This window comes from Microcaecilia unicolor, chromosome 3 (assembly GCF_901765095.1).
Source record: "Microcaecilia unicolor chromosome 3, aMicUni1.1, whole genome shotgun sequence".
In the NCBI taxonomy this organism is placed as follows: domain Eukaryota; kingdom Metazoa; phylum Chordata; class Amphibia; order Gymnophiona; family Siphonopidae; genus Microcaecilia; species Microcaecilia unicolor.
The window spans coordinates 5,069,979-5,091,905 of record NC_044033.1 but is presented as its reverse complement, the minus strand read 5'-3'; the positions used below and the strand labels follow the sequence as shown (position 1 = coordinate 5,091,905).

The following is a 21,927-nucleotide window of genomic DNA, read 5'->3' as shown; positions in this document are numbered from 1 at the left end:
ACTTCTACTCATTCTACACCACTCAGGATTTTGTAGACCTCAATCATATCTCCCCTCATCCTTCTTTTTTCCAATGTGAAGAGCACTAACCTCTTTAGCTTTCCTCATACAAGAGGAGTTCCATCCCCTTTATCATTTTGGTTGCTCTTCTTTAAACCTTTTCTAATTCCACTATATCTTTTTTGAGATATGGTGACCAGAACTGAATGCAATACTCAAGGTGCGGATGCACCATGGAACGATACAAAGGCATTATAGTATTTTTGGTCTTATTCACTTTCCCTTTCCTAATAATTCCTAGTGTCTAATTTGCTTTTTTGGCCAATGCTGCACACTGAGCAGAAGATTTCAGCTTTTTGTATACAACACCCAGATCTTTTTCTTGAGTGCTGACCCCCAAGGTGGACCCTAGCATCAGGTAACTATGGTTCAGATTAATCTTGCCAATGTGCATCACCTTGCATTTGTCCACATTAAATTTCATCTGCCATTTGGATGCCCAGTCTTCCAATTTCCTAAGGTCGTCCTGCAATAATTCACAGTCCGCGCGTGTTTTAACAACCTTGAATAGTTTCGTATCATCTGCAAATTTAATCACCCTGCTCATTATTCCATTTTCCATATCATTTATAAATATGTTAAATAGCACCTGTCCCAGTACAGATTCCTGTGACACTCCACTATTCACCCTCCTCCATTGAGACAAGTGGCCATTTAACCCTACTCTGTTTTCTGTCCAATAACCAATTCCTAATCCACACCAGAACCTTGCCTCCTATCCCATGACTCTCTCATTTTCTCAGGAGTCTCTTATGAGGAACTTTGCCAAAAGCTTTCTGAAAATCCAGATGCACTACATCAACTGGCTCAACTTTATCCACATGTTTATTCACACCTTCAAAGAAATGAAGCAAATTGGTGGGGCAAGACTTCCCTTGGCTGAACCCATGCTGACTTTGTTGTTCTGTAATTTTATTCTTTATAATCTTTTCCACTATTTTTTCCTGGCACTGAAGTCGGGCTTACTGATCTGTAACTTTCCAGATCATCCCTGGAACCCTTTTCCAAAATCAGCGTTACATTGGCCACCCTCCAATCTTCAGGTACTATGGATGATTTTAACAACAGGTTACAGATCACTAACAGAAGATCAGAATTTTTTGTTTAAGTTCTTTCAGTACCCTGGGGAGTATGCCATCCGGTCCAGATGATTTATCACTCTTTAACTTGTCAATATGGATGAGTATCTTATCACCAATGCTGTTTAACAATTTCTTAGCTCTGCTTCTTACACCCACTCAATCTTTAGGCTTTATTGCCTATGTCTATGCAGATGACATCCAGCTCAGCTCCTGTACACTACAGATTACACTGATATATGATTCAGAAACTTAATTGTCATCTGGTGGACATGAGAATCACCTGGTGACTTGCCTGCCTGGTGCGAAGGTGACAGACCTCATGCGTCACCTACATAGGATTTTAGATAGTGCTGGGGAGGAGCCGGCTGTCTTGGTACATGTGGGTACCAATGACATAGGAAAATGTGGGAGAGAGGTTCTGGAAGCTTAGGTAGAAAGCTCAAATCCAGATCGTCTAGGGTAGCATTTTCTGAAATGCTACCTGCTCACGCGCAGGGCCCAAGAGACAGGCAGAGCTCCGGAGTCTCAATGCGTGGATGAGACGATGGTGCAGGGAGGAGGGTTTTAGATTTGTTAGGAACTGGGCAACATTCTGGGGAAGGGGGAGCCTATTCCGAAAGGATGGGCTCCACCTTAACCAGGGTGGGACCAGGCTGCTGGCATCGGCATTTAAAAAGGAGATAGAGCAGCTTTTAAACTAGAAATGGAGGGAAGGCCGACAGTCTCTCAAAAGCACATGTTTCGGGATAAGGTATCTTTCAAAGATATCACCAAAACAGGAAAGATAGGGTATCCTGATAGTGAGGTTGCAAAAGAGACTGTAGTAGATCAGGTGTCCTTAAATAAAAATAAAAATCAGACAAAAGATTGCAAATTAATACTGTCAAGTACTAAGCATGATGTAAATAGGAACAACAAACATAGTTTGAAATGTCTGTATGCGAGTGCCAGGAGCCATATATCTCTGAGACCTGGTGGAAGGAGGATAACCAGTGGGACACTGTCATACCGGCGTTCAAATTATATCGTAGTGATAGGGTGGATCGACTTGGTGGAGGGGTAGCATTGTATATTAAGGAGAGCCTGGAATCAAATAGGTTGAAAATTCTGCAGGAAACAAAACACTTCTTGGAATCACTGGATTGAAATTCCATATGTAAAGGGGAAAAGGATAGTGATAGGAGTGTACTACCGTCCGCCTGGCCAGGATGAACAGACGGATGCAGAAATGTTAAAGGAAATTAGGGATGCAAACAAACTGGGCAACACAATAATAATGGGTGATTTCAATTACCCCGATGTTGACTGGGTAAATGTAATATCGCGGCATGCTAGGGAGGTAAAATTCCTTGATGAAATCAAGGACAGCTTTATGGAGCAGCTGGTACAGGAGCCGACGAGAGAAGGAAAAATTCTAGACCTAGTCCTCTTAGTGGAGCGCATGATGTGGTCGGGAGGTAATGGTGCTGGGGCCGCTTGATAACAGTGATCATAATATGATCGGATTTGATATTAGCTTTGAAGTAAGTATACATAGGAAATCAAATACGTTAGCGTTTAATTTTAAAAAAGGAGACTATGATAAAATGAGAAGAACAGTGAAAAAAAAAACTTAGAGGAGTGGCTAAGAGGGTCAAAAATTTACATCAGGCGTGGATGCATTGGTTCACCTAGAGGCATATTTTCAAAGCACTTAGCCTTCCAAAGTTCCATAGAAACCTACAGAACTTTGGAAGGCTGTGCTTTGAAAATGAGCCCCCTAGTTTATTTACCCATACCACTCCTACTACTAACTGTTTATATGGAACTATACAATGTATACAGCACTGAACACTACCCACTTCACAACTTTCTATGATTAGGTTCGCGGCAGTGTGGAAGGAAGTAGGCTGGGTTCCTGTGGTCTTGCATCTCCCTCCCTTAAGCGTTGCTCTTGTGTGAACAGATCTCCAGCAGTAGCAGTGATTCTCACATGCTGCCTTCTGCAATGCTGGAAGCCTCCTTTCTGCAGTGTCCTGCCACCTAGTCAGAACAGCAAGTTGCAACTGACTGGGGGCCGGCCTGGGACACGGCAGAAAGAAGGCTTCTGGCTTAGCGGACCAGCAGGTAGTGTGTGGGAATTGCCACCACTGCTGGGGAACCAGTTCACTTAAGGGGGGGAGATGCAGGGCCACGGGGGCCCAGCCTGATCCCCTCCACGCCAGCTGTGTTAAAGGTGCAGCACTGCTGGGTGGGCTTGAGCCTAAACTGGGTAGGGCCAGGCCCTCCCGTGGCTATGCCCCTGTTTCCAGGTTCCTGAGATTTCTTTCACCCTTGAAAACCATTTCTGGTACAGGTAGATCTATTACATCTTCCATAGACCGAAGCAAAGAATTCATTCAATCTCTCTGCGATGGCCTTGGCCTCCCTGAGTGCCCCTTTTGCTCCTTGATGATCTAATGGTTCCACCGATTCCTTCATAGGTTTCTGCTTCTGATATACCTGAAAAAGGTGTTACTATGAGTTTTTGTCTACACGGCAAGTTTTTCTTCATATTGTCTTTTAGCCTTCTTTATCAATGCTTTTCAACTAGCTTGACACAAAATCAGAGCTTCCAGCTGGAGTTGGAATGACCAGCAATATGCCATCTGCATAAGAAAGTAAAAGTTTCCACATACCTATCTCAATTTTTCCCAAGGTGGTCATACACAAAGTAAATAATATAGGGAACAGTGGTGACCTTTGCAGGACCCCACAACCCGGAGACCAGAATTCTGAAAAAGATTTATTGAAACGTACACAGTAACTATAGTTATTTTAAAAATCCTGAAACCATGAAAAAACAGTACTAGAAATACCAATGCCAAAACTATTATCAACAAAGCATGATCAACAGCATCGTGCCGCTGATTATATCAAATTGAAGTAGTACTGCTTGGTTCCCAGCTCCTAACTGCTGTTTCACATAGGAAGTCAGGGTCAGTAATAGTCTCCGTACTAAGGGAGGCTCTAAACCCAAACTGGAATTATGAAGACATATGACCCTATCCAGATAAACAGAAAATTGTTGACTGACATAGGATTCAGTCAGCTTGGTAAATATAGGAATATTGGCCACAGGATAACTAGATGGTAAAGACATATCCAGATTGGCACCCTTGGGTATTTGGGGTAAAGACAATTTGCCCCATATCAGAAGGTAAAGATCCTGAACACAATAAATCATTAATTCCAGTAGCAAACAATGAAACAGGGCATATATCCATACATTGCGATTTAGAACTTTTGAACAAGAGAGAATGTACTTCATCGGATCAATTGGTTGAAATCTGTCCTAGACTTGATCTACAGAAATCAAATTCACAAAATATGTAACCTCAGTCTTATTTTCCTTGCTGGTAGGGGATCTGGCCTGCACCAGATATGAACAAATTTTAGCTACCTTATCAGTAAAGGAATCAACCAGCCCTTGTGCTGAGGGTTGTATAGCCTGGGAGTTATTGATTCCCTTATGTGGAGTAGTTAATTCTTTTACTAGACCAAAAGGTCTCTTACTATTATCCAAAGATGAACCAACTACTTTACTATAATAGTTTCTCCTGGCATCAGTAATTCCTTCCTTGTAAAGCTTAAAAGCAGATTTCCAGGCTAGTTTATCATCTGGTTGCAATTTGTGCCGACTTCTTTCTAAGCGTCTTTACAATGTAAGCCACACTGAGCCTGCTGTATGTGGGATAGTGTGGGGTACAAATGTAATAAATAAATAAGCATTGATACTTTATTTTCATAATCCCAAGTTCTTGATTAAACCAGGTAGAAACATGACAGCCAAAGGACATTAAAAAGGATAGTAGCAAGACTCAAATTTTGTTTTAAAAGACAATTATTTTCTGTTCTTTGGATGCTGAAGAGGTAGCACTGCTACTGACCTAACTATGTGTTAATTAAGGTGTGAAGAAGTAGAATATTTGCAAAGGTTATTAAGGGCAATCTGATTACTGAGTTAGCTTGAAAGGGTCTGTTTGAAGCATTCCCCTTCGATTCAAAACTATATAGAGAGGAAAGGTCCCACTTAAGTTTCTTTCTGAGACATTCTGAGAGGTGATTTCTCTGGTAAGTGAACATTATTTTGTTCTGTGCTTTGGGAACTTAAATATTGGGTTTAAAGGAGGAATTGTAAGTTATTGATAGGCAGAATAAAAAAAAGCAAACTTTATCAGCTTGGAGAAGACAGCTGAGGTGAGATATGATAGAGGTCTATAAAATAATGAGTGGAGTGGAATGGGTAAATGTGAATCGCTTGTTTACTCTTTCCAAAAATGCTAGGACTAGGGGGCACGCAATGAAGCTACAAAGTAGTAAATTTAAAATGAATCGGAGAAAATATTTCTTCACTCAGCATGTAATTAAACTCGAATTCATTGCCAGAAAATGTAGTAAAAGCAGTTAGCTTAGCGAGATTTAAAAAAGGTTTGGATAGCTTCCTAAAAGAAAAGTCTATAAGTCATTATTAAAATGGACTTGGGGAAACTCCACTGCTTATTTCTAGGATAAGCAGCATAAAATATATTGTACTGTTTGGGGATCTTGCCAGGTACAGTGCAATCTGCTTAAGTGCAAGAGTCTGGGACCAAAGAAATGCAAGCAGTTAACCCGAGTGTGCACTTAACCGTTGTGACCCAAAGAAGCTTGACATCTGATAAACATATATACAGTACTGTTTATTATTATATGTACAGTATACAGTCTCAGTTAACTGACATTAGGCTTGCTTGAAGTAATCAGTTATAGTCCTCTGTACACTCTTGGGTCTGTGAGTTCCATAGACTACGTCTGCCAGACGGTAAAAACTGTCATAGCACTGACATCCAGTGGCCTCCAGATAGGCCTGCATGGTGTTGAGACTCTCCAGCGCTCTTGCAAAAGTGACAGGAGGAGGTTGTTGAATTTCGTCAGCATGTGCCTCGCTGCTCATTTCTTCATCTGTTCCATCATCAGCTGTTGTTACCTGCACGTAGGCGCATACAGTGGTGGAAATAAGTATTTGATCCCTTGCTGATTTTGTAAGTTTGCCCACTGACAAAGACATGAGCAGCCCATAATTGAAGGGTAGGTTATTGGTAACAGTGAGAGATAGCACATCACAAATTAAATCCGGAAAATCACATTGTGGAAAGTATATGAATTTATTTGCATTCTGCAGAGGGAAATAAGTATTTAATCCCTCTGGCAAACAAGACCTAATACTTGGTGGCAAAACCCTTGTTGGCAAGCACAGCGGTCAGACGTCTTCTGTAGTTGATGATGAGGTTTGCACACATGTCAGGAGGAATTTTGGTCCACTCCTCTTTGCAGATCATCTCTAAATCATTAAGAGTTCTGGGCTGTCGCTTGGCAACTTGCAGCTTCAGCTCCCTCCATAAGTTTTCAATGGGATTAAGGTCTGGTGACTGGCTAGGCCACTCCATGACCCTAATGTGCTTCTTCCTGAGCCACTCCTTTGTTGCCTTGGCTGTATGTTTTGGGTCATTGTCGTGCTGGAAGACCCAGCCACGACCCATTTTTAAGGCCCTGGCGGAGGGAAGGAGGTTGTCACTCAGAATTGTACGGTACATGGCCCCATCCATTCTCCCATTGATGCGGTGAAGTAGTCCTGTGCCCTTAGCAGAGAAACACCCCCAAAACATAACATTTCCACCTCCATGCTTGACAGTGGGGACGGTGTTCTTTGGGTCATAGGCAGCATTTCTCTTCCTCCAAACACGGCGAGTTGAGTTCATGCCAAAGAGCTCAATTTTTGTCTCATCTGACCACAGCACCTTCTCCCAATCACTCTCGGCATCATCCAGGTGTTCACTGGCAAACTTCAGACGGGCCGTCACATGTGCCTTCCGGAGCAGGGGGACCTTGCGGGCACTGCAGGATTGCAATCCGTTATGTCGTAATGTGTTACCAATGGTTTTCGTGGTGACAGTGGTCCCAGCTGCCTTGAGATCATTGACAAGTTCCCCCCTTGTAGTTGTAGGCTGATTTCTAACTTTCCTCATGATCAAGGATACCCCACGAGGTGAGATTTTGCGTGGAGCCCCAGATCTTTGTCGATTGACAGTCATTTTGTACTTCTTCCATTTTCTTACTATGGCACCAACAGTTGTCTCCTTCTCGCCCAGCGTCTTACTGATGGTTTTGTAGCCCATTCCAGCCTTGTGCAGGTGTATGATCTTGTCCCTGACATCCTTAGACAGCTCCTTGCTCTTGGCCATTTTGTAGAGGTTAGAGTCTGACTGATTCACTGAGTCTGTGGACAGGTGTCTTTCATACAGGTGACCATTGCCGACAGCTGTCTGTCATGCAGGTAACGAGTTGATTTGGAGCATCTACCTGGTCTGTAGGGGCCAGATCTCTTACTGGTTGGTGGGGGATCAAATACTTATTTCCCTCTGCAGAATGCAAATAAATTCATATACTTTCCACAATGTGATTTTCCGGATTTAATTTGTGATGTGCTATCTCTCACTGTTACCAATAACCTACCCTTCAATTATGGGCTGCTCATGTCTTTGTCAGTGGGCAAACTTACAAAATCAGCAAGGGATCAAATACTTATTTCCACCACTGTATCTCGACATCAGTGCTGTCTTCAGCTGTTTGTAGATCGTAATCAACAGCTACGTAGTGATGGAACTCCTTTTCAGTAACACCAGCTGGGATGTCAATAACCTACTACTACTATTTATCATTTCTATAGGGCTACAAGGCATACGCAGCGCTGTACACCAGACACAAAAAGACAGTCCCTGCTCAAAGAGCTTACAATCTAGATAAGACAGACAAACAGACAGAACAATTAAGGGTAAGGGAAAAGAATAGGTGAGGATAAAGGACAGGGCAAGTGAGTATTGTTTAGGAGGCAAAAGCATTGATAAAGAGGTGGGCTTTAAGTTTGGACTTGAAAACTGCCAAAGATGGGGCTAGACGCACAGGCTCGGGAAGTCTATTCCAGGCGTGAGGTGCAGCAAGACAAAAGGAACGGAGTCTAGAATTAACAGCAGAGGAGAAGGGGACGGATAAGAGAGATTTATCTACAGAACGGAGTACCCAAGGGGGGGCGTAGGGAGAGACAAGAGTGGAGAGGTACTGGGGAGTGGCAGAGTCATCTGGCGCGTTTGCAGCAGCTGCATCTGTTTCGTCCCTCTCCACATCCTTAACAAAGCTTGCCTGCTTGTAGCAGTTCACAATGGTTGCCTGTGTAACATGATTCCAGGCTTCTTTCTGCATATGTAGGGAATCCAACAGTGATAGATTATGAGCCAGTTCAACAGCACATTTATCCTTTGCAGTCTGGTCATCCATAATGCTCATCAGATGACGTAGCACAAGCGCCTGATAATGTTGTTTGAAATTGGCTATTATGCCCTGATCCATAGGTTGGATCAGAGAGGTAGTGTTTGGTGGCAAGAAGACCACCTTGACGTTAGACAGCCTGACATCGTCCCTGTGTGCAGCACAATTATCACAAAGCAGCAAAATTTGATGCTTTTGTTCGTCTTACTTCTTTAGCCACTGCTTCCAAATTTCCCCAGTCATCCATGAATTTACTTTAGCTTCGTATGACACAGGAAGTCGCTTAACCTTCTTGAAGCAATGGGGCTGTTTGCTCTTTCCAATGACGAGGGGTTCCAACTTCTCACTCCCATCCATATTGCAGCAAAGGAGGATCGTCAGTCGGTCCTTCGACATTTTACCTCCAGTAGTTTCGGCATGTTTGAATGCAAGTGTTCCATCAGGAATCTCTCTCCAGTAGAGACCATTTTCGTAAGCATTGAAAATGTCACAAGGTCCAAACTCGTTTAAGATGGTAGGAAGAACTGAAACAACCCAATTTTCAGCACCAAAGTCATCCGCGTCTTGTTTCTCACCATGCTGTTTCTTGAATTTTATGCTGTTCCTCTCCTTCCATCTTTCCAACCATCCAACAGTGGCTTTAAATTCAGTTAGTCCAATACTTTCTGCTATCTGGTTAGCTTTCTCCATAAGCAGTGGACCACTGACAGGGAACTGTCTGCTCCTAACTTGAGAAAACCACCGAAGAAGAGCACCTTCTACCTCCTCAGCTTTTCCCGCCCATTTTCGTTTCCGTTGTGGATTTGTATTGTTTTGCCATTCTTCCAGAAGCTGGTCATTCTGCTTCAAAACAAGTGAAATTTGACTGGGATTGACACCATATTCTTTAGCAATAGATGCTTGACTTTGTTTTCTAATTTTTTAAGAACTTCTATTCGTTCAGCCAGTGTTAGTCTTACAGTTCCGCCGCGATGACGAACCCCGGTGTACGCCCTAACAACATTCTTTCGCTTATTCTGCCTGTGGAAGTTAGAGGCAGTAAATTTGAAATCTCGTTGGTTGTCACGCGCCAATCGGTTTCCATATTCCATGCGCGCGCTTATGAGGAGTCTTTCCTGCAGAGGAGCGGTGTTGAACCATGCATATAAGCGAATCTTGCACTAATCAGTGGTGCGCTAAACCGAAGTTTGTCCCCATAGAAATTGATGGCACCAAAAATGGGACCGAAGTATGGCATGTAGTTAAACAGAGCATGCGTTTATCCGACCTGCACTTAAATGGAGTGCACTGTACTTGTAACCTGGAGATTGGCCACTGTTGGAAACAGGATGCTGGGATTGATGGACCTTCGGTCTGTCCCAGTATGGCAATATTTATAGTTAGTCTCCATACCTTTTTCCCCCTAGTTTTAAAACTTGGACTTTGTACCACAGTCTTAGGGGGGGAAAAAGGAGAGAAGCAAGCATTATTAACTAGTTTCCATAGTGTACAACCCTTTTCCTGTAGTTGTAAAATGAAACTTTCTCTAGAGGTGGACACATTTCCCATAGTTTTAAAGCAGTGGTGTAGCCAAGGGTGCTACTTTGCTCAGGCCCACCCAGTAGCAGATACCAATCAGATACCGCATACAGTTCAAGCTTCTCCTTCTTACCTACAAATGCACTCAGTCTGCAGCCCCTCATTACCTCTCTACCCTCATTTCCCCTTACGTTCCCGCCCGTAACCTCCGCTCACAGGACAAATCCCTCCTCTCAGTACCCTTCTCCACCACCGCCAACTCCAGGCTCCGCTCATTCTGCCTCGCCTCACCCTATGCTTGGAATCAACTTCCTGAGCCCTTACGCCAAGCCCCCTCCCTACCCATCTTCAAATCCTTGCTCAAAGCCCACCTCTTCAATGTTGCTTTCGGCACCTAACCTTTATACCTTTCAGGAAATCTAGACTGCCCCTATTTGACTGACTGACTACATTTGTCCTTTAGATTGTAAGCTCCTTTGAGCAGGGACTGGCCTTCTATGTTAAATTGTACAGCGCTGCGTAACCTTAGTAGCGCTTTAGAAATGTCAAGTAGTAGTAGTAGCAGCACACCTATGAAGTGTCTGGCAGGGATTCCCAAGCCCCACCAGCTGAAAATTCCTGTCCTTCCTGCATACCAGCCTTCTCTCTGATGTATTCCTGCCTATGCGGAAACAGGAAGTTGCATCAGAGGGAAGGCTGTGGAACCAACGTGAGCAGTGTGAATTATTTGCTGCTTGTTGCCAGTGAAAATCTGCTATTTAAAAGGTATGAGGAGAGGGGGATGTTTGAGAGACCATATGGCATGCAGGCGAGAGACCAAATCACTTGTGGGACAGGGCGGAGTTCTGCCCACCCATCTTGGGCCCAGGCCCACCCAAAATTGGGTGTCTGGCTACGCCCCTGTTTTAAAGTGAAACTTTTTCTAGAGGTAGAAACTTAACAGCCAAAGAATAGTAGCAGGGCACTAATTTTGTTCTAAAAGACAGTTATTTTCTGTTCTTTGGCTGATGGAGAGGTGTTAATTAAGGTGTGAGGAAGAAGAATATTTGCAAAGGCTATTAAGGGCAATCTGATTACTGAGTTAGCTTGGACTTTCTGTTGCAGCCCACAACATTAACAGAGAGCCTCTAGAAGGCACAGCAGGACATAGTTTAATCTTCAATTCCACCCACCCTCCCAAACTCCTGCCCACCCCTATCACAACTCTTCATTTATAGTCAGTTATTCTAATTAGGATAACTAGGGAGGAGTGCTATAAGAGTTTTAATTACATTTCATTACTTTCTAAGAAGAAAACACTAAATAAATCACACAATATACCATATAAATCTAAAGACTTTGTTAAAATATATATTAGATTAATACCTTAGCAAGTTTTAAATTATTGAAAAACTCAAGAATACTAAGATGGAGACAGCAATCCATCAGTGAGAGGGGTGCTATCCAGTCTTTTGCATTATGTGCCACATGAGTGATTATCTCCCAGCGGTTATCTGTGTGCCCAGTGCAAAGAGCACCTAGCTCTCAGAGAACAAATTCATTCTCTTGAGGCTAGAATAGCAGATTTGGAAGAGCTGAGGGAGACAGAGAGGTACATAGAGAGGCCTACAGGGATGTTGTAGAGAATTCCCACCTCCAGTATGGTAGTCCCTGTGCTACCTTGAAGGAGGAAGGTCTCCTAGAAGGAGAGCATCACCCTGGTGAAGTAGGAAGTACTCCTGTAGCCAGGACCTGCCCACCAAGGGATGCGCTATCTTCTCTCACTGAGGATATGTGTCCAAGAAGTTCTGGCCAGGCGGGAAAGGTTAGGACAGCTGTTGTAGTTGGTGATTCCATCATTAGGCATTTACATAGCTGGGTGGCTGGTGGACGTGAGAATTGCCTGGTCACTTTACCGCCTGGTGCGAAGGTGGCGGACTTCATCCATCACCTAGACAGGATCTTAGATAGTGCCTGGGAGGAGCCGGCTCTCTTGGTACATGTGGGTACCAATGACATAGGAAAATGTGGGAGGGAGATTCTGGAAGCCAAATTTAGGCTCTTAGGTAGAAAGCTCAAATCCAGAACCTCTAGGGTAGCATTTTCTGAAATGCTTCCCGTTCCATATACAGGACCCAAAATGCAGGCAGAGCTCCGAAGTCTCAATGTGTGGTTGAAATGATGGCACAGGGATGAGGGATTTAGATTTGTTAGGAACTGGGCTACATTCTAGGAAAGGGGGAGACTGTTCTGAAAGGATGGGCTCCACCTTAACCGGGATGGAACCGTTACACACACATGCTCAAAAAAAAAAACGCCATATGTCACCAGCTTACCACATAATATTAGAATATAAAGATTTGATCTCATATAAATTATACTATATGGACTACTGATCTGCATATTGCTTTCCTCAACACAGCAGGTCATGTCTGCTCCAAAGTGCCTACTTCTTGTCGGGCAAACTTTAAGGCCTCTTCCACCGTAATAAAAAGTTTTTGTGTCCCCTTGTACCAAATCTTTAATCGAGCAGGATATAGCAGAGCAAATTGGACCTTTCTGGAGAATAACAAATTGCAAACTTCTCTGAATGCCCGTTGCCGTGTGGACACCCCAACAGAAAAGTCCTGGAAACAGTGAATCGTAGAATTTTCATATTGTAACGGACCTGTCTGCCGGATAGCACGAAAAATGGCCTGTTCATGAGCAAAGTTTAATACCTTGAAAATCACCACCCGAGGATGCGGGTCGTTAGTCTTCCCAGGTCCCAAACGATGGGCGTGCTCCACAAGCAAAGGGCCCGCCGAAAGCTGTAACTTTAGCACTTTAGGAAGCCAGTCTTCGAAAAACTCCTGCAGTTCCAAATCCTTTACCGTCTCAAGGAGCCCCACCATCCGTATATTACTCCTCCATGCCCGATTCTCTAGATCTTCCAATTTAGCCTCCAATTGCTCCACTCTGTGCTGCAGAGACTGTAGTGACGACTCCTGCTGCTGCAATTTATCCTCAACATCCGGCAAACGCTACTTATAGAGGGAAAATTCCGACTGAATAGTGCCCAGTTTCTCATCAGTTCCCACCAGCTGGTCTAATCCTCTGCAATTTTAAATCCACTGAAGCCTCTAACATCAGGAAGACCTCCGCAGCCACCTCCACGGCCTATGCGGAGCCCACAGATTTTGGGCTTGCGCTTTCTCCGTCCGCCATCTTGGATTCCACTACGTGACTCTGTCCCATCTTTCTTCACCTGCTTAGATGCCATTCCCAGCCAGCAAGAAGATCCAGTCTGTCTAGGCACTCCCCTAGCAGGTAAGCAGCCCAAAACAATTTGTTTACCACGAAAATAAAAAATAAAAAGTGGCGTATGGGTGAACATTCGGGGTAGACAGGAGCTCAGCTCGGCGACAGCTTCTCTCTAGCCAAGCATCACGTGATCCTCCTAGTGTATCTGGTTTTTAAACGGTTTGGACGAGTTTCTGAAGGAAAAGTCCATAGTCTGCTATTGAGCTAGACATGGGGAAAGCCACTGCTTGTCTCTGGGATCAGTAGCATGAGTCTTGCTACTATTTGGGATTCTGTCAGGTACTTGTGACATGAATTGGTCATTATTAGAAGCAGGGTACTGGGCTAGGTGGACCGTTGGTCTGATCCAGTAGGCCTGTTCTAATGATAGCAGAATCCAAGGCTGTTAACAGTTGAAGTGCATAGTGTTACAGCTCCACTACTAGGTCATTCAGCCCTGCCTGTGTTGGTGAGCAGGCAGGGTGATATAAGGAGGCTGCCAGCGGGCAGGAGCATGACCTCATTACAGAGTTTACTACTACTTATCATTTCTATAGCGCTACTAGACGTACGCAGTGCTGTACACTTGAACATGAAGAGACAGTCCCTGCTCGACAGAGCTTACAATCTAATTAGGACAGACAAACAGGACAAACAAGAGATAAGGGAATATTAAAGTGAGGATGATAAAATAAGAGTTCTGAACAAGTGAATAAAGGTTAGGAGTTAAAAGCAGCATCAAAAAGATGGGCTTTTAGCTTAGATTTGAAGACGGCCAGAGATGGAGCTTGACGGACCGGCTCAGGAAGTCTATTCCAGGCATATGGTGCAGCAAGATAAAAGGAACAGAGTCTGGAGTTAGCAGTGGAAGAGAAGGGTGCAGATAAGAGAGATTTACCCAGTGAATGGAATTCCCGGGGAGGAATGTAGGGAGAGATGAGAGTGGAGAGGTACTGAGGAGCTGCAGAGTGAATGCACTTATAGGTCAATAAGAGGAGTTTGAACTGAATGCGGAAACGGATAGGAAGCCAGTGAAGTGACTTGAGGAGAGGGCTAATATGAGCATAACAACACTGGCAGAATATTAGTCGTGCAGCAGAATTTTGAACAGATTGAAGAGGAGAGAGATGGCTAAGTGGGAGACCTGTAAGAAGCAAGTTGCAGTAGTCTAAGCGAGAGGTGATAAGAATGTGGATTAGGGTTCTGGTAGTGTGCTCAGAAAGGAAAGGGTGAATTTTGGTGATATTATAGAGAAAGAAACAACAGGTTTTAGCAGTCTGCTGAATATGTGCAGAGAAGTAGAGGGAGGAGTCGAAGATGATCCCAAGGTTACGAGCTGATGAGACAGGAAGGATGAGAGTGTTATCCACAGAAATAGAGAATGGGGAAAAGGAGAGGTTGGTTTGGGGGGAAAGATAAGAAGCTCAGTCTTGGTCATGTTTAGTTTCAGATGGCGCTGAGACATCCAGGCAGCAATGTCAGACAGGCAGGCAGGCCTGGATTTCGGCTGAGATTTCTGGTGTGGAGATGTAGATCTTGGGAGTCATCAACGTAAAGATGATACTGAAAACCATGGGATGAGATCAGAGTACCAAGGAAAGAAGTATAGATGGCGAAAAGAAGAGGTCCCAGGACGGATCCCTGAGGTACACCAACTGACAGTGGGATAGAAGTAGAGGAGGATCCACTAGAGTATACACTAAAGTTACGCTGGGAGAGATAAGACGAAAACCAGGAAAGAACAGAGCCCTGAAATCCAAGTGAGGACAGCGTATCAAGGAGTAGGCTGTGATCAACAGTGTCAAAAGCAGCAGATAGATCGAGAAGGATGAGAATAGAATAGAGACCTTTGGATCTGGCCAGGAACAGATCATTGGAGACTTTAGCAAGCACTGTTTCAGTTGAATGAAGGGGGCGAAAGCCAGATTGAAGTGGATCAAGAATAGCTTGAGATGAAAGAAAGTCAAGGCAACGACAGTGAACAGCATGTTCAAGTATCTTGGATAGGAAAGGGAGGAGGGAGATGAGGCAATAGTTGGAAGGACAGGTAGGGTCCAATGAAGTTTTTTTAAGGAGTGGTGTGACTACGGCATGTTTGAAGGCATCAGGAAGAGTCGCAGTGGACAGTGAAAGATTGAGGATATGACAGATAAACGGGATGACAGTAGGAGAGATAGTGTTAAGTAGATGGGTGGGAATAGGATCAGAGGAACAGGTAGTTAGTTTTGATGAGGAAATAAGATGTGTAGTTTCCTCTTTGGTGGTTTCAGAAAAGGAGGCAGGGGTTGGAGGGTGGAGAGAATGGACTAAGGGAAGGAGAGGTGGAGGTGACCTGGTTGAGAATTCATGTTTAATCTTGTGAACCTTATGAAAGTACTCAGCCAGAATCTGGGAGGAAAGTGAGGGGGGGGGGGGTTGGAGGTGAAGGCACTTCAAGGAGAGAGTTCAGTGTGTCAAAGAGACGTCGAGGGTTTGCGCCAAGAGAATTTGTCAACTGGATGTAATAGTCCTGTTTAGCAAGTAAAAGAGCAGACTGGAAGGAGGTCAGCAAGAATTAGAAATGTATGAAGTCAGCATGGGCACGGAATTTCAACCAAAGGGATGGTGGCCATCTTAGATGCCAGCCACATGTCCTCGGTGCAGTAGGACCTGATGGAGACCCAATTTTGTTATGGGAAGCCTCCCGTTGATTGAGGAGCCTGGGGCATCACAGCCAGCAGCCCCCTGGGAGCTGACCAGCTACTTGCAGAAAAACTGGCCTCCCTTAAGGCCCAAGAGATCGGGTGGAATTAAATATGGGCCCCATAGGTCATAAGGGCCCGGATGATGGAGGCATCCACGTCAAGTTGAGTGTCCTATCCTGGAAGCCAATCTGGAAGTAGACCCTATTCTGTAGAGCTCATGAAGACCAACAAAGGCTTTCCTGCTCCACAAGGCTGTCCGTAAGATGGTTCTTAAGGATTAGTAATCCGTGGAGATGGTTCCAAAGGGCACCAGGATTTTGATTTGTCTGAACTTGCTGGTTAGTGCAGTGACCTGGGGACCTGGGTTCAGTTCCCACTGCAGGTCCTTGTGGCTCTGGGCAAGTCACACACCTGTATGTGTTATATATATATATATATATATATATATATATATATATATATATATGATTTAGAGACAGTTGTTTAGTTCCTCTTACTTATCTCAATTAGAAAGCATTGCTGTTATGATATTTCCCCCCCCCCCCCCCCCCAACATCTTCCTCAGTGAAAAGTGAAATAATTAATTTAGTCTCTCCGCTCTGGCCTTGTCTTCCTTGAATGCACCTTTTACACTTTGATCATCTAGCAGTCTGATTCTTTTACTGGCTTCCTGCTTCAAATGCACCTAAAAAAATATTTTATTATGGGTAAGGGATTTAATATACTGCCTTTCTTTGGTTACAATCAAAGCAGTTTATATATATGATATATATGATATTTTAGGGTGTTATTGGAGTACCTGACACTTAGCGTAAGTTATAACAAAAATGGGTCCCAACCAGATTAACATTGGTCAGGGAAGTGTCAGAAGTGAATGTATCACCCCTTATCCTTAGAACCAAGCCCATTGTGCCAAAATAAAAGAAACTAACTGCACACCCAGATATTATAAAAATAGGGTCTTATTTATTTACAGTAGCAGCAAATGAAATAGAGTAAACAGGAATAAAGATAAAGACAATCTATTGCAGAAATAGTTTGGAGTAAAGGTATCTAAATCCCTATCTAGACTCTAATGTGTAAAGAGTCACATAGGAGCCAACTTTTCAAAATGATTGAGGGTGCTGAAATTTTTTTTTTTTTTTTACAGGCAGTGCATCCCCCCCCCCCCCCCCCCCCCCACCGTACCTTAAAATCCTGTCTGCTGCAGTCTTCACCTGGGCAGTGGCAGTGTCAGTCATAGGCTACCTGCACCAGGACTTCTTCCCTGAACAGTCCCACCCCTCAGTCCTGTACTGTGCAAATATAAAGAGATGCAAATTTCAAAAACTGACTATAGGTTAACAAATACAAATAAAACAAAAAATGGAAAATATGATATCATTTTATTGAACTAAATACATTTTTCAATTAGCTTTCAGAGGCCAAAATCTCTTTCCTCAGGTTAGGGCAGTATACTTCTGTTATGGTATTCTGTTCTTACATGAGAAAGGAGGGTTTGGTCTCCAAACATTAGTCAAAAATGTATTAAAATTAGTCCAATCAAGATATCACCTTACTTCTATTTTCTGTATTTATTAACACAGCTACCACACTACTTTATCCTAAACTAAAAATAAAATTTATTTTTTCCTGCCTTTGTGGTCTGGCCATTTACTGTTTCTAATTGTGTTGGTCCCAGTTAGAGAGCGGTACGGGGTTCGTGGGAATCCCGCGGAACCCGTGGGATTCCCGCAGGGATGGAGGCAGTTCCTGCGGGGTACCCATGGAAGTATAAGCTGCACCTGCACCAGCCTCTCATCTACCGAATACCAAGTTCTTTGAGTGCTGTCTCCTCCTCTTCCTCTTCATCCTTGCTTTAACAGCACAAATGTGGAAAGTCTTCCATTAAGGAGGTGGTAGAGTCACAAATGATGACGGAATTCAAAAAGACATGGGATGAACACAGAGGATCTCTAATTACAAAATGGAAGTTATATAAAACCTAACCTTAAATGGCTGCATGTGTGTGGATGTGTCGAGTGATGCTTAGATGGCGACTCTGGCTGTGATGAACTAGGGCTGATACCTTGCAGACTTCTATGGTCTGTGTCTCATACATGGCAATCTGGTTTAGGATGGGCTGGAAAGGGCTTAGACAGCAACTTCAGTGCCTGGAACATGAGGACAGTTCTGGACAGACTTTTACGGTCTGTGTCCCACAAATGAGAAGATGAATAGACTGGAGTGGGCTTCAACGGCAATTCCAGTAGTTGTAACATAAGGATAGGGCCAGATAGACTTCTGTGGTCTTTGTTCCAGAAACACGAAAGAAAGACCATAATCAAGTGTATAATATCACACTCGTTGATTTAATGATGAATTGATAATGAGTGTGACTATTGGGCAGAGTGGATGGACCGTTCAGGTCTATTTGCTGTCACTTACTATGTTACTACGTATTAATCCTCTTTGCTCCCAGGCTGGTGCACAGACCTCAGCTCTGACACAGGCACGAGAATCAGATGTCACCTGACCTACTGGCGCATGCATGTGGCGACCTCTCAGCACACAATGCCAGTGAATCAGAGACAAATCTTACATGTGCGCACCAGGGTGTTCCAACTTCCGTTCCTTCCTTGCCTACAGTGCTGTGGCTCAAATCGAGAAACAGACTGAGGGAGCTGACTGGAATTTTCTTTTATGTACCATTAAATTTTTACGGGGATGGGTGGGGATGGGTTAAAGTCTTGCGGGGACAGGTTGGGATTGGTTAAAATTTTGTGGGGATGGGTAAGATTCCAGTGGGGACGGGTAAGATTCTAGCAGGGACGGGCAGGGATGGGTAAGATTTCTGTCCCCGTGCAACTTTCTAGTCCCAGTCTCTTGTTCCTTCTTTCCTCAAGCTTAACTCCCCCCCCCCCCTTTCCACCCAGCATCTACCCCCTCTCTCTCCCCTTTCCAGCCAGCGTCTGCCCTCTCTCTTTCCCCTTTCCATCCAGCATCTATTTTCTTCATCCATGTGTAGTTTTTCTCCTCTTTTCTCTTTCCCTCGTCTCTGTCAGTATGCATCTCCTTCCTCTTCTTCACTCCCCTCCATCCATGTCCAGCATTTCTCCTCTCCCCTCCATGTGCATCTGCTTCCTCTGTCTTTCCTCCACTCTATGTCCAGCATTTCTCCTCTCTCCCCTCCCTCCATGTGCATCTCCTTCTTGTCTTCCCTCTCCTCCATCCATGTCCAGCATTTCTCCTGCCCTCCCCTCCATCAATGTACAGCAACTCTCCTCTGTCCCCTGTCCTCCCTTCCATCCATGTCCAGCAACTCTCCTGTCTCCCCTGCCCTGCCCCCCATCCATGTCCAGCAACTCTCCTGTCTCCCCTGCCCTGTCCCCCATCCATATCCAGCAACTCTCCTGTCTCCCCTGCCCTGTCCCCCATCCATATCCAGCAATTCTCCTCTCTCCCCTGCCCTCCCCTCCATGTCCAGTGATTTCTCCTCTGCCTTCCCCTCCCATCCCTGTCTCCTCTCTCCCCTGCCCTCTTCTCCCTCAACAGCCCTCCTTGTCTTCCTGCCGCCCAGCGTTTAAAACTCATTTTACCTGAAGTTGTGACGGCAGTGAAAGAAGCAGAGCAGGCTTGCCTTCCCTTCCCTCTCAGCGTCCTGCCCTCATTTTGCTTCTTTCACTGCCATCACGACTTCAGGTAAAATAAGTAAACGCTGGGCGGCAGGAAGACAAGGAAGGGCTATTGAAAGAGAAGATGGCGGGCAGGTCGGACTGGGGACGTTGGAACCAGAACTTTGGAAGCATTGGATGACTGACAGGTCGCAAAATATTGGGGGTGCCTATGCTATGCAAGGATGCTTGGCACATATACAACTTGATGTATTCCTTCAGATGTCAGTCTGTTCCAACACAGAGTCTTGCCCCTCGGATGTGATGTTGGCACAACGCAGCTAACCCCGGCAAGAGCTGCCTTTTATGGAGAAATTGGGAGCCTTATGTCTGTTACTGACCTATGTTCTATCCTTGAAGAACATAAACAAGTAGCTTGAAGTGCCCTGTATTGACGTCAATTCTGATAACAGCTTGCTTGTTTGTGCTCTAACATCGTGACCTTATCAGCAGCTCTCAAGTACAGTAAACAAATATGTCTCCAGTGCCTTAGAGTGTTTATAGAGGAAATGTCTGAATTTGCACATCATAATCAGGTTCTTAATGCTGACTAGGACCATGTATGTCATGTAGGTCCATATAGTCACATGGATGGCTGTGCATAGTGTTCATAGTGCTACAGTAGCTTTGCTCTTACAGGTCAATATTCTCAGGTCTGAGCAGAAAAGAAATTGTATCGGCACCTCTCTGCGCGTGTGCTGGAATGCTATTCTGCACATAATTCTCGACATTGCAAACATTTTATATACAGAATAGTATTCCAGCACATGCACAGATGTGTTAACAAGCTGTGTGATAGGTTACAGCCCAGTTAGTAGTGGAAAAAGCAGACTAAAAGTTGCCTTTTTAAAGGAACATCTCTGGATCTTTTCAGACACTAACTGGTGTCCTGGGAGAAACACTATTCTTGCTTTTAAAATGTTCAATCCATATTTTTAAAAATTGATCTATTATCACAATTGAAATCATGGTGAAGATGCAGACTATTAAAGCTGCCTTTTTAATGGTCATATGGTGCTGTCATAGAATTTGATTTGTCTTGGTCATTTTATCTGAAACTCACAAGGCTGGTCTTCTGAAACTTTCTTCTTGTTTGTAGACTAGATTATCAAAAATCCTGATGATCAAAAAGGAACACATTAAGCAGCTGAGAGAGATGAACACAGAAGCAGAAAAGCTGGTATGCTTGCTTTCTCCTTTCATCTAATACATCTGAGTTTTAAAACAGCAGCCTGTTCATATCTCTAACAAGTAAACCCTTACCTTGGACGTCTTTAATTTTTTCCATTTTTTGAGACCTATTTTATTGTATCCTCTGTGTAGTCGCAAATTCACAAGTGCAGATTCTGTCTGTGATCATTTCTATCCTGATAGCTACAGCCACATGTACAATAACACTCCGTACTTAAGATTATATGCATTAACTCATGGGGTTCAAGGCAGCCATGGTCCTCATAGAGCTTAAATCCCATGAGATGTTTTACAAGGATCGGTTCTTGGTCCAGTTCCTTGTAATATTTTTGTAAGCAATATTACAGAAGGGTTGTGTGTGGTAAGGTTTGCCTTTTTGCAGGCAATACCAAACTTGCAATGTGGCAGACACCCCTGATGGTGCGGATAACATGAAGAGGGATTCAGTAAAGCTTGAAGAATGGTCTAGAATTTGGCTGCTGTGCTAAAAAAAAAAAAAAAAATTAGGGTCATGCATTTGGGCAGCAAAAAGCCAAGGGAGCAGTACACTTTAGGGGGGTGAAAGTAAGGTGGCCAAACAGATAATAAAGGCAACAGCAAAAGCCAGAAGGATGCTTGGGTGCACAGGAAGAGGAATGGGCAGCAGAAAAAAAGGAGGTGAGATAATGCCTCTGTTGAAGTCTCTGAGACCTCTTTTAGAGTACTGTGTAAAGCTCGGAGACCGTACCTTCATAAAGGTATGTAAAAAGGATGAAGTCTGTCCAGAGGGCGGCTACTAAAATGGTCAGCGGTCTTCCTCATAAAACCTATGGGGACAAACTTAAAGATCTCAGAATGGAAGAAAGGTGGAGAGAGAAGATATAATAGAGACTTAAATACCTCCATGGCATAAATGCACAGGAACTGATTCTCTTTCAATTGAAAGAAAGCTCTGCAACGAGGGGGCATAAGATGAAGGTTAAAGGAGCAGACTCGGGAGTAATCTAGTGAAGTACTTTATGGAAAGGGTGGTGAATGCATTGACTTAACCCTCCATTGCCCCATGTAAGCCGCATTGAGCCTGCCATGAGTGGGAAAGCGCAGGGTACAAATGTAACAAAAATAAAATAGATACTATTGGAGATTCTACGTGGAATGTTGCTACTATTGGAGATT

General features: G+C 44.0%; 1 protein-coding gene across 6 annotated transcripts in view; it reads left to right on the top strand.

The window, feature by feature from the left end:
* LIN9 (lin-9 DREAM MuvB core complex component) overlaps window positions 1–21,927 on the top strand; it is a 239,744-nt gene that overhangs the window by 185,209 nt on the left and 32,608 nt on the right. For all 6 annotated transcript variants that reach the window (XM_030195724.1, XM_030195723.1, XM_030195727.1 and 3 more), the window contains one exon: window positions 20,681–20,761. In XM_030195724.1, the coding sequence (XP_030051584.1) occupies window positions 20,681–20,761 (81 nt within the window). The remainder of the gene's footprint in view (window positions 1–20,680; window positions 20,762–21,927) is intronic.